Genomic DNA, 12,505 nt, shown 5'->3' with positions numbered 1-12,505 from the left:
GTTTTGCAGCCACCCTAAGCTCTGTGTTTCTTAAAGGGTATGTCAGAAAATGTAAAGTTTCCTAATGATATTTCTGGCTGATGACACATGGCAGAGCTGATGGACTATTTATAATCAGTGGCACGATCGCAAGCACATTATTTTTATTTCACTTAGAGGGGAGCCCTGTGACTTGCTACCTCTCTTTTCAGACAAATTGTTGCCATCTCCACCTTAAGTAGCTCAATCCTCATTGCAGAATGCGTTAGCACTCTCCCCTTTGTGTTAGGAGCTCCCCAGTTCTTTCCAGTAGAACCCCCACTTCTTTATTGTTCTTGGACTGGGGGAGATGATAAGGGTAATGAATGATTTGTAGCAACTGCTTTAAATTCTGGCCACGCCTTTGCTATAAATGTCTCCAGTCTTTGCTGCTCGAGGCCTGCTCCATTCCTGAGTGTGGGTGAGTGTGGGTGTGGCTGGCATGCCTGAGGCAGCAGACCAGCTACCATGTCCAGTGCTTGCCCCAGCTTTACAGGACTGCGCACAGCATAGCTGTCTTTTGTTGAGCAGCTACTATGCTCTAGGTATGCGTTTCATATACAGTATCTCATTAACCCTCTCGCCTGTCTGTGGCAAGTCCTGTTATCTCCAGAGAAGAAATATGGGTGAAAAATAGGAGATTAAATGATTTCTCTGCAAATCACACAGCTGATAGGAAAAGCCCCAGGACTCCAGCTAAATCTCTTCTAACAAACCACACCTGCTCTCTTTCCGCTACCCTGCCCTGCCCTTTCTCAATGAAGTGGACACTTGTGTATAGGTGGTGAGGATGTGCAGGGACTTATTATTCCCAGCTGGGGTAGCTCCTGTGAGTTTAATGGCTGGCCAGAGTGAGATATGGAAGAACTAGAAACTTCTCCACTTGGGGGTAAACCCTGGTGTAAAAGCAACTGTAAACTAGAGGAGGGTTTTGACTCACTGCAGTGGAAAGTGTTGCCTCTATAAAGATACTGAGCTCTCTTTCTCTTCTTTTTTAAAAAATGTTTCCACAGGACAGAGTTTAGGGTATGGATTCGTTAACTATATTGATCCAAAGGATGCAGAGAAAGCCATCAACACTTTAAACGGACTCAGACTCCAGACCAAAACCATAAAGGTAAGATATTATATGCTAGCTCCTTATTTGGGAGGCACTGGTTAAATTTCATCCCTTTGATCTAATACATCCAGACTATGAGGGAGCTGGCAGAGGTGTTCTTTATTATTTAAAAGACATTTACCATCCACTGTACTAAGTGAGGGACTCACGTCATTACAGAAGAATGAGGTGAGGGCTGAATAGAGGGAGGGGACCACAAGCTGTGAGACCTCCAATTCAGAGGGCAGATAAGGTGCCAGGGATGACCATCTCATTAAGAAGGCCTGTGAGCCCAAGCCTGCAAAGACCATCAGAACAGAGCCAAGGGAGAAGCTGAGGCAGGGAGGCTGTTCCAGGCAGAGGGACCAGCACATGCAAAGCTGTGAAAATATATAAACATAGTGAGTGGGGAACAGCACATAGAACATGATGGCCTAAGTTTGAATGGGGAGACGATGAAAAGATGAGGATGGGAGGTGGGCAGGGGCCTCAAGTGCCAGTCCAAGCAGCTTGGTTTCACTTAAAGGTGAAGAAGACCCTCCTAACCAAGATTTGAAAGGGAAAATTAAATTATAAATAAACACGCTGATGTAAAAGAGATAGATACTATAACATAGATGGGAACGTAGTAAAGGAATGATGGGAAAAAGTAACTTTCTAGCAATCCAGAAATAATCAGACCATCAGATGGGTAATAATATCTCAGGAGGGGTTGTTTTAAATCGAAAAAGAAAAACAGTTAACCCAGAGCCTGCTCCTCCAGTCGGAGGTTTCTGTAGCTGGATTGTCACCGTCAGTTCAGACGTCACCTTGTGGGGATCCTTCGGGAGGTGGTGCTGTTTGCGTTCAGCACCCCCTGTGACAGCCAGTGGCGTTCTCCTAGATGGAGCCTGCCTCCTCCTCAGCCTCCCTTTCTGTTCTTCCCCCACCTCCAGGCAGCATCCTGTTTGGGGGCAGCTGCCTGCCCATTAATGAGTCCATCCTTCATAGCCTATTAAACCACAGGGAGGTGTCTCCTGGGCGCGCTTATCCTCACGACAGCAGATTTGACGCAAAGTAGGACAAAGAGAAACCTCTCCCAGAATGGAAATCTATACATGGCACCAGCTCTCATCCTCTGGAAACACAAAACCAGGACTTTTTAGTTCAACAGAGCCACTTTCGCAACATATAGACTGACAGGAGACTACTGGTGTGAGATAATCTTAGCTGGGAGGTAATCAAAACAGAAACAAAACAAAATAGAAACCTTCTCTTTTCTGGAATGTGTTGTGTGGTTTTCTTTGTTTCTCTCTTTTCTATTTTTTTCTTTTCCTTCCTTCCTTCCTTTCTGACTACATTTCTCCCTCCTTCCCCTCCTCCTTCTTTATTTCCTTCCCTTTCCTTCCTTCCTTTCTTTCTTTTAATTAACTCTACTGTTGCAGTTTAGTTTAGCTTATTTATAAAGGTGATCACCTTCCTAATCTCATACAGCCTGTACTTCACAAAGACCCCAAAATGGGCTTGATTCAGGTTGCCTCAGTCTCAGCCTAGAATCAGTCCCCATGAGTCCTCTAAGGGGGAAGTAATCGAGAGTTGTTTAATTATGAGGTAGTCCTCTGAGAGGCAGGAGAATTAACTTCTTTCGAAGGAAAAACATACCTATTTTCATGCTTTAGGATGGGGTGCTCTTGTCACCTGACTCTGATGAGGCCACACCAGGTTGAGAGCTGTATTGGTGGGTTTGATTGATTTTTCTGTGCTATCCAGCTCATCATTAGAATGTCAGACATTTACTCTTCCCTTGATGAACACCCTGACCTTGAACTGAGAAAGATACTTTTCTCTCCTCTACAGTTTTCTTAAAACCCAAATCTCCCAAGAGCTTAGAATCAAATCATCATCATCCATCCATTCTGCTTTTTTTAAATAAAGTATTCCATGAAGCCATTGGGGACTCCCAAAACACTAAGTACATCTGGCTTTTCTGATCTCAGAATGCACCCCCTGGCCCATGGTGCCATGAGAAGCAGTGCTTTTTCTAAGTAGATCTTAGAGATGAGGAACGCTGATTATTTTCTTTCTGTGAAGAGTCAGTCTGCCTCCTTCCCTTCTCTATATCCGTTTCCCCACCCCCTCACCCACCCCGTGCTCACCCTGCATCAAAATGCTGCCAACCCATTTGCACCCAGCAGTAACATGGGCTTCTGAGCCACTGTAGGATTCCAAATGCACGATGCCACGGCTGAATCAATAATTTCCATTCTCTACAACGAATGAAAATTTAATGTGCAAACGTGGGGATTTTGGCCCTTTCATTAAAGCAGTTTATTTGCCATACTGAAAATTAAGTTTGAGTGATAGGTTCCTTTATTAACTTTTCTTCCCTTTCCTAAAGGGACACAGTGTTTAAGGTAAAAATCATATTAAAGGGAAGGGAAAAAGCAAACCCTTTCCGTGTGCTGTTAATAGTCTCATCATTTATTAATTTTTTTAAATTGCTTTTCTGCCTTTCAGGCCACTATTTACTTCTTCTGCTTCAGTTTGCTTTGATAAGTGGTATGAGATTTACCTCTTTGCTCTGACTCCCATGAAGAAATAGATAACTTTCCTTTCTGGAAAAAAACAAGCATTTCTTTGGAAAGCATCCATTACAGAGATTTCCTCAGAACCATCTAGTACATGTTTGAAAACTTTGGTCAAGTCTGTCCCTCCTTCTCACATTTCTAGAGTGCTTCATGAAAAGTACACAACTTTAAGTGTAGTGTACAGCATAGATGCAGGCAAACCAAGAGTTAATTCCAAAGCTTTGAAGGTGAGTGATTAACAGGGCGATTCCCGGGTAGTTCTGGAAAGCCCTGGAGGGGCAGTGGAGCCTGGTGAGCTGGAGAGCCCTGAAAAGGGCAGCTATTCTTCAGCTACTGCTGGTTGTTTAAGGGCAGATTATTGTCAGATCTCCCAATTATTCAGTAGAAACCAAAATCTAGATTTTTTTCAATGCCAAATCTCCCAATTTTAAAAGATTGAAAACCAGCTCAAAAAAATTTAAGGCATTATGTAGGCAAGCCAAACTAAACTTTATAGTTGACCTGTGGACAAGTGGTTTGCAGCTTCTGAACTCAAATTTAAGTGCACAAGCACTGTTTTGTCTGTTGGAAGTGAATGATTCATTACTAGGCTGCTAGTAGAAAGTGCCCACAAATGATGGTTCCCTATTAACAAATATTCATTTCCCCTTTATTTAGGGGGATGTACTGTGACCATGTGCGAATACTGAGGGCACTTGGAGGGCAAGGCCAGGTGTAGACACAGCATCAAAGCAGAGAAAGAATGTAATTCATTAAATAAGCCCTTCCCAGTAGTGTGGACGATGTGGATAACTTGCCTATCTGGTATAAAACCAAGTGTCTGCTTTGGAAGCATGCATTACAAAGATCTCCTTGGAACCATCTAGTACATGTTTGCAAACATGTGACTGCAGAGGAATTGTTCTTTGGATTATAACTTCTTTAGTGGAAGAAGGTAGCAGGCTTCCACCCCTTCTTGGGGATCAGCCTCAGAGATGAAGTGGCTTGTCCAAAGGCAGACAAGTGGCCAGCAGTCAAGCTGAGTTAGCACCAAAGGTTCTGTGAAAGATTCTTCCAGAAGAGGAGCTACTTAATGTGTGAGCGTGAGCTTAAAAGGAAATAATAATAATTATTATTAATGGTAAGGATACTCTATGTATTTACTCTGTGTATAATAGTATTCTCACCCCTTCGCATGCTTGATAACCTTTAATCCTTGAAGCATTTGTAAGGCTAGATGCTTTACACACATCAACTCTAATTCTTAAAATAGCTCTTTCTCCTTTACACATATGAGGAAACTAAGGCCCGAAGAGGTTAAGAGATTTATCTAGGATCACTCAGTGAGATTTAGAGTGAGAAAAAAATGTTTTAAAAATAACTCTGGCAATAGGTCATCAGTGTTGGAATGTCACACCGCCTGTCTGCTCAGCAGCACGTGCATTCAGTGAGAGTGTGTGGTCTGTATTTGGCGCTGCACACACAAGGCTTTTACCCCCTGGTGTGGGAAGGAGGTACAAAAAGCAGACAGTGAATGGCGTGGCTCTTCCAGGGCTTGTGGTTCGGGTCTTCTGCCATCCATCTGGGGACAAACCTGACTTCAAATCATTTCTTCTCAGACCCCTGCTTTCTAGGCCCTGTGCCAGGTCCTAGGATGTAGGTGACCCAGAGACGGCAGTGCCCTGCTGATTCTCCCATCCATATGTGTCAGAATGGCGTCGGGTATGGGCAATGGGCTTACATTGTCTCACCTGCCAAAGACCCAAAACTAGGTCTTTTCTCAGCATATCAACCCTAAACTCAATGGAAAATCTTTGCCCTGTTCAGGGTTTTGAAAGTGCTGTTTAGCTTTTCCCCTCAACTTGTCTCCAACAGAGATCACTTTAGACTCTGAGAAGCACTGGGCAAAATGGCTATGGATTCTGCAAAATGATTCCCAGTACTCCCTGGCCCCACCCTGGATGCCTGTCCCCATCCTGAGCCTCTCCACGGGCTTTACAATAGCAGCGTCTGAATTTGCACAGTAATTCCAGCCTCTGACTAAGAAGCTGTCTGCTGGATGCAGTTGCAGTGGTTCAGCTTTGTGTCGCACTGATTAGGAACAAAGGTAGATGGTTCTGTAGTTCCTTCAAAAGAGGGGTATGTTTACCAAAACTTTGGATTGATGTGCAAGTTACACCAAGAGCCTTCAGTTAAAAATGATCCAAAGTGGAATTTGAGGGCTTAGAATCACTCCCGCTAAACCTTTCAGCATAATGGGACACCTATTTGGATTTTAACCTGAGTTTGAGGAGTGCAATGAGAGAAGCGTTCACTGCCCTGCCTCTGGAAGCTCCTCTCTCATGGGGGACAGAAAGATGCCAAGGGGCACCTCTAATGCAGTGAGATGGGGCAGCCACTGGGCCTCAGGAATTCCCATTTGATTGGAGTAGGGAGAAGGGAGCTGTGCAAGTTTTGAGCAGGAGAGGGATCCAGCCAGAGTAAAGCTCCAAGAAGGTTTATCTGGCAATGGTGTGTCACTTGGGATGTTTGATGAATGAAACCAGTGGCTTGCAGGCTGCAATGGTAGGTTTTGTCAGTCTTAGACATTGATTTTCACCAGTTATATTAGGAGTTTTTAACTCATTTTAAAAGCAAGACATGCTTATTTATAAATAATTTGGGAAATGCATTATCATATAATGAAGGCAGTGTCAGCCATCCCCAACTTAGTGCTGTTGACATTTTTATATATTTCCTTCCTTTTCTCATTGCATTACATTTACCAATAATTTTTGTGGCTTGTCTTCTTCTAATAATTGCATTAAGCTATTACACAAATTATAAAAATAGGACTTTAAAGAAAGCATTCCCAGAGCACAGCTCTTGTGCAAACTGGAGACGTGATTTCAGGATTAGGTCGGGATGAGGGGACAAAAAGGCTGCTCCTGCCACTCTGAGTGAACCCAGGAGGATTGGCACTCCGTCAGGAGAGGGGGTGAGAGAGGAAGAAAGAAGCTTTATCACCAGGCAGCAGCCAGGTTCCGGAGGGAGCAGGACTAGAGGAGGGAAGATGTGTGAGTGAAGGCTTTTCAGAAGGAAAAAACCTCCCTTCTCCAGGCAGGAGAGCCGCTCCTTTATTTCAGCCTCTCTGTGCTGTGATGCTGCTTAGCCGTTTCTCCATCTTTGCTTCATTCTTCTAAGAGCACTAACGGTGCCTCCAGGGGATCTTCCCACACTTGAGTTTTGCAGGTTCCAGTTTGCCCCTCCTCTTCTTTCTCTCACCAAAGGTCATCAGGGATTCTCACCTCCCTCCCTCTGCCTGCAACCCACCTGTCTTGCTCAAGGCCTCCATTCCGCTGAGGCATCTTTTCTTTGCACTCGGCATAAGCAATTATTTCTCCTATCACTGCTCTTAATGCTTCCCGGAGAGTTAGCAGATCATTTTTTGCTGACGGATATCACCCCACCCAGAAATGATAGACTACCTCCTCCAGTCTTGTTAATAATAAAACACGCATTTTTCTCTCCTCCCCCATTATGGCTATAGTCAGAGCTGGTGTGGGAGTGCTTCTCTGCCAAGGTCAGCAGGGATGACTGGATCACTGAATCCCCAAGGAGCGAAGAGAGGGCACTGATGACGCCACGGGAAACAGGAGACTCGTTTACCCGAGTTGTGCCAGGCGGCCTCTCCCGTGAGAGGTTCTGTTGGGCTGCTTTACTTTCCAGTGCCCCGTTAACTTCCTTTGAGTGAATAATTTCAGATACAGGTGTGAGAGTTTGCGAGATGGAAGTACAACCCCACTACTCTCTGCCCAGTGAGGCTGATATGGTCCTAGTATCTTAAAAGTCATCCACAGTGTCCTGTGTCTGGGTTACAAAAAACAAAAAGTTGGACAGGTACAGGTTACAAGGACACTTAGGTTTTCAGAAGGGTGTGGAATGGGGCTTGGGTGCTTTAGCTGTTTACAAGTGTAAAAGAAGCCCACAGCGTGACTTGAGCGGCTAAATAAATAAATAAATAAATCAGCACACCTCGGCTGTGTTAGGAGAATTGTGGATTCTAGATCCCAGGAAATCGTGGTCCTTTCTTGTCCACTCTTGGTCAGGCCATCTCTGGTGTCTTGCGTCCCACTGTCAGCTCCTCTGCGTTTCGGAAAGACGGCCCACTCTAAGAGTTGTCCAGAGGCAAATGAGAAAGATGGCCACACGGTGCTGTACTCACGTACTCACCTCACGGTGGTTGCTTTTCCACCCTCTAGAGAAAAAAGAAATCTGCCAGGACTCTGAAGTTCAGTCCTGTATGTCAAGCACCTGGAAGGAGAACCCACGTGTCTATCATTTGCCTTGGGTGGTGGTTGAGTCCCTGGTTGCCGTAGACATTCAAACGGAATCATTAGGGCTGATGGAAAAGTGATTCCTGGAACAGGCTGCAGTCTGGCTAACTGACCTAAAGGTCCCATCTGGCTCTTAGATGCTATAACTTTGTGTCATTTCTGGGCCTTAAGCTGTTCTGTCCAGTATAGTAGCCACTAGCCACATATAGCTATTTATATTTGAATTTAAATTAATTAAATAAAATGAAAATATCAGTTCCTCAGTCACACAAGGCACAGTTGAAGTGCTCAGTAGCCACATGTAGCTGGCAGCTATCATGTTGGACAGCACAGCTCTAGAACATTTTCTTGACCCCAAAAGTTTCTTCCATTAGACAATGCTGGCCTAGAACAGCAGGAGCCCTGGGGAATAAAGGATCATTTCTCCATGGTTACCAGGAAGCCCCAGGATAAATCAGCTGGTCTATCAAAGATCATAGAGCCACACTCTCTCCCCTCCTGCCTCGTCCGTTTAGAGGAGCTCTGAATTAAGATGGAGAGTCAGGTCCGCCCCCTTCAAAAACTACCAGGATGACCTTGGACAACTTAGTGTACTTCTCTGGGCTTACTCTCTTATCTGCAGAATGGTTCCTTCCAGCTCTAACAGTCTAACTAATAAAATATTATAGCATGAGCTTTCCAGCTTGGTAACTTTCCAGGGAAAGTAGCAGTCTGTGCCAAGTACACGGCTTTTATTTCACTGTCCACATTAGCCTGGCGTAGTGGAAAGATCCCAGAACCTCAAGTCATATCCAGCTCTTAGTTCATCTGTGTGACCTTGGACAAGTACTTGATCTCACTGAGCCAGAGTTTGTCATCTGGAAAACGGCACTAATAATACCTCACTTACAGGTAGTCATGGTTTGTAGCGGACTGCTCGATCAGTGCTCCCCAGAATGAAGACGGCGGTGAACGAGGTGACCCCTAAGGTGAAAAATTACATGGAGAGAAGGGAAGACTTCTTCCTAGCTACATGTTTCAGAGATATATATGAAGGGAAAGAATGAGTCTGAGTCTTACTAAAGCTCAGAGAGCATATGTAAAGGCTTTGTATGGTGGAAAGTCTTATGAAGTTTCCAAGTGACCACAGCGATCTTAACCAGTCTTCCGTGAAGCAAGAATCAGGAGCTGCAGTTTAGCTAGGAGACTGAGTGTCTTAAACCCCGAGCCTGAGACCAGCTCTCCCTCTATCCAGGCATTGAAACCTTTAGCACATCTCTCCCTTCTGGGGGCCACTAGACAGACAGCAAGGACCTCATACCAAGTAATCCCCCTTAGTAATTAGTGGACTTAAAAAAACAATTTGGAAGGCACATGAATTCTATCACCACACCATTTTTTTAATGAAATATTTATCCAGCCTACTGTATGCCAGATACTCACGTGATACTCTTGGATACGCTTCAACTCCGTGATTCCTTCTAGCTCCTTCTCCACATCAGAATTAGTTCCTGGGAAAGGAGCTAAAATTCAGTGCATACAGTGTTTTATACGTTTTTGTTTCAATTCAGAGAACATTACTGAGCTCCTACCCTGTGTGAGGCTTTGAGACTAGATGCTACAGAGGATCTGCAGAGACCACCAGAATGCTCAGATCATTGGAGCAGATGAGGTATTAGCGCAGATGGCTGTGATGGGAGACGGTGTGATAGCTGCTGCCATTGAAACGAGTATCATCTGTAGAGTCCACGGAGAGAGCAGTCATCTGTGCCTGGGCTTCACGGAGGAGGTGGCATTCAGGCTGGGCCTGGAAGGATGGGCAGGAGTTCATTTTGCCATGATGATGAACAAATAGCAAGAATAGAGACATTTTGTTTGAACTGAAGCACAGGGTGCATGGAGGGGTTGGCAGGAGATGAAAGGTCAGACCAGATCCCAGAGGGCCTTGAATGCTTGGTTAAGGGATTTGAGCTTCCATCACAAAGTGCTGGAGAAACGCTGAACGTTTCAAGCAGGAAGAAGTGGCATGATCAGAACTCATTAGACATGTTACCATCGGGTCTTGCCCCTGATAAAAGAATACCGTATCAATGCATACGTCATATATCAGGTGATGGGTAGGGGAAGTATGAGGAGTGGGGCTGCAGAAGCAGACACCTGTCCTGCCTGCAGCCACCCAGGGGTAAGTGGATCCTCACAAAGCTGTTATTTCTAGGAGGCAGCTGGCTTCTCTCTTCTCTCCCTGCTCCTGGAGGCGGGATTGGAAGTCCCAAGGAGGGTTTGCTCCTTGAAGGCCCGGGCAGCACCAGAGTCTCTTCCCTGCTGCCATTGTCCTGGTCTCTTTGGAGGAAATGTCCCCAGGGATCCGCGTGCTCTGGAGAGTTTGTGCTCACTCAGAGCGTGGGGTGTTACAACAGATTGGGAGAATCTGCAGCCTGATCTTCGGAAATGAGTGCATCTTCTCTGCTAGACTGATAGCCCTACTTGTCAGGGGCTGTTGTCGTCATCTCCCACCTCATGTCGAGCATAAAGCATAAGTACATAACCATTGTATCCAAAATCACTATTTACTGAGCACTTACTGTGTGCCAGGCATTGTGCCTAAGAATCGTACATGTGTTAGCTCATTTAAGGCCACAACAGCTCCTTTAGAAAGCTTCTAGATTATTCACGTGATACAGCTCAGAAAGCGTAATTGACTTACCCCAAGACTTACCATTTATAGCTAGCAAGTGATTAGGATTTAAATCTACATGTCTCCAACCCCAAAGCCCTTGCTCTTAACCCCTGTCTCCTTTCCATTCCAGGATAAATGCTCCATTTCAGTTAAAATAACATAAATGAGAACTTCCTTGGAGTGGCCTGTCTCAAAATACAGTTGCCTGATGCTCTAACTAGCTCCTCATTGAGACCCACAAGATAAGGGGTGATGTGGACAGGAAGGATGCTCCTGCTATGTGGAGCCAAAGTAGAAATAGGAGAAGGTCAGAAGCTACAGGGAAGACAGGCTGGAACTCAGCAGAAGGAAGAACTTTCCGATAACCAGGGGTGGTGGTGATGGTGCAGGATGTCTCATGGGGTAGTGCGCTTCCTGTCCTTGGAGATGTATAAAGTGGATTATAATCCATCTTGGATTCTGCCCTGAACTTCTGAGGTCACATCAGCATCAAGTTTCTGTGAAACAGATTTCAAGGCTAATGCTTTCTGCTGGGATCACCAGCGTCACCTGTCACCTTTGTTTCCACTTACCACGAACTAGGGTTGTGGAGGTTAGCGGTATTGTGGATAGAATGCGCAGCTCATGCAGAAGTCCAGTCAATGATAGAGATCCTTGTAATTCAAAGGGGCCCAACTGATGACACCCCTGTTTTCTACATCCAAGTTCTAAATCAGCTGAGAGAGAAAAACAGAAAAGCTTATGGAATCCTAAGTTCATCTTTATTACTGATTAAGGCCCAGATGGATTGCGTGGACACAGTGGGCTTCCTAACACCGAACCCCACAATCGGACAGACTGACATGCTAGGTCACAGGCCTCTGCATGTGAGAGCATAGCCTGCACCTGTAGGACTTAGAGCCTGGAATAGAAAGTGTGCTTCCGGCTGGCATCTGGCTCCCAGAGGGAGGGAGCAGGCAGTGTCTGAGGCTCACATGCTCATTTCCTTTATTGAAGCCTATTGAGAGCCATCCTCCCTGGGAAAAGAGGGATGGGGGTACAGAGAGGCCTGGACTGTTACCCCCGAGGGTGTCCTCCCCGTGGACGGGAATGATCTTCCCCACCAGGAACGGCCCTCTGTACTGCACTCTTCACTTGTTTGCTTCCTTCCTCACCACACCGTGGGTTCATTGAAGCAAAGACTCTCCCAGCACAGAACCTGGTCACAGTAACGTTCAAGAACGGAGGAATGAACAAACTCTCATGTTCTGAGACCAGTGTTTTCCTAAAGAAGCACCTTTCCAGGGCAGAGAAGGATGCCTTTCCTCTCACCTCACCCTCCTTGTAGCACCCAAGATCATGCCTTTACCATGCTTTCCAAGTCCGCTCCTTCTGTACTGTGGTGGGTCAGACAAGGGCCAGGGTGTTGTCAGGTGATTCAGGAAACATTTTCCCCAGGCCATGCTGTTCCTCCCACCCTGCCCAGCCCAGGCCCTCGCTGTGCACCGTGAAGGCACCTGGGGTGCTGTGTGGGAAGGGGCAGCCCCCAGCCCTGGTCTTGCTGCCCCATCTGTCATGACAGACAATGCCTGCCTTACCACCTTGGTGAGAATCGCTGAGAGCAGCCTGTGAAGTCACTTTGGAAAGTAGAAAGTGCTTTGTGGATGTGAAGCAGCGGAGTCTGTAGGAACGTGCTAGAGGAAATTCAGCGCAGTGAAGTGGTAAAGATGATCCAGACCCCCCGGCCTGACAGAGGAGAGAGTGATTTGATAGGCACTCACTGGTAGTGTTCCAGATGTTTTTGCTTGTGTGGTGAAATTGAAAGGTGTGTCCCAGTGGGCACTAGAGTCCCAGGCTGGCCCATGAAAGCCTGTCCGACTCATCACATGAT

At 45.8% G+C, this 12,505-nt stretch overlaps 1 protein-coding gene across 9 annotated transcripts in view; it reads left to right on the top strand.

Annotated features, from left to right (window-relative positions):
- The window catches only part of ELAVL4 (ELAV like RNA binding protein 4), a 140,766-nt gene that overhangs the window by 114,104 nt on the left and 14,157 nt on the right, over positions 1-12,505 (top strand). For all 9 annotated transcript variants that reach the window (XM_064493601.1, XM_064493602.1, XM_064493599.1 and 6 more), the window contains exon 3: positions 1,032-1,135. In XM_064493601.1, the coding sequence (XP_064349671.1) occupies positions 1,032-1,135 (104 nt within the window). The remainder of the gene's footprint in view (positions 1-1,031; positions 1,136-12,505) is intronic.

The sequence above is a fragment of the Camelus dromedarius genome, chromosome 14 (assembly GCF_036321535.1).
Source record: "Camelus dromedarius isolate mCamDro1 chromosome 14, mCamDro1.pat, whole genome shotgun sequence".
Lineage (NCBI taxonomy): Eukaryota > Metazoa > Chordata > Mammalia > Artiodactyla > Camelidae > Camelus > Camelus dromedarius.
The sequence above is the reverse complement of the archived record's forward strand: the minus strand, read 5'-3'. Positions and strand labels throughout refer to the sequence as shown.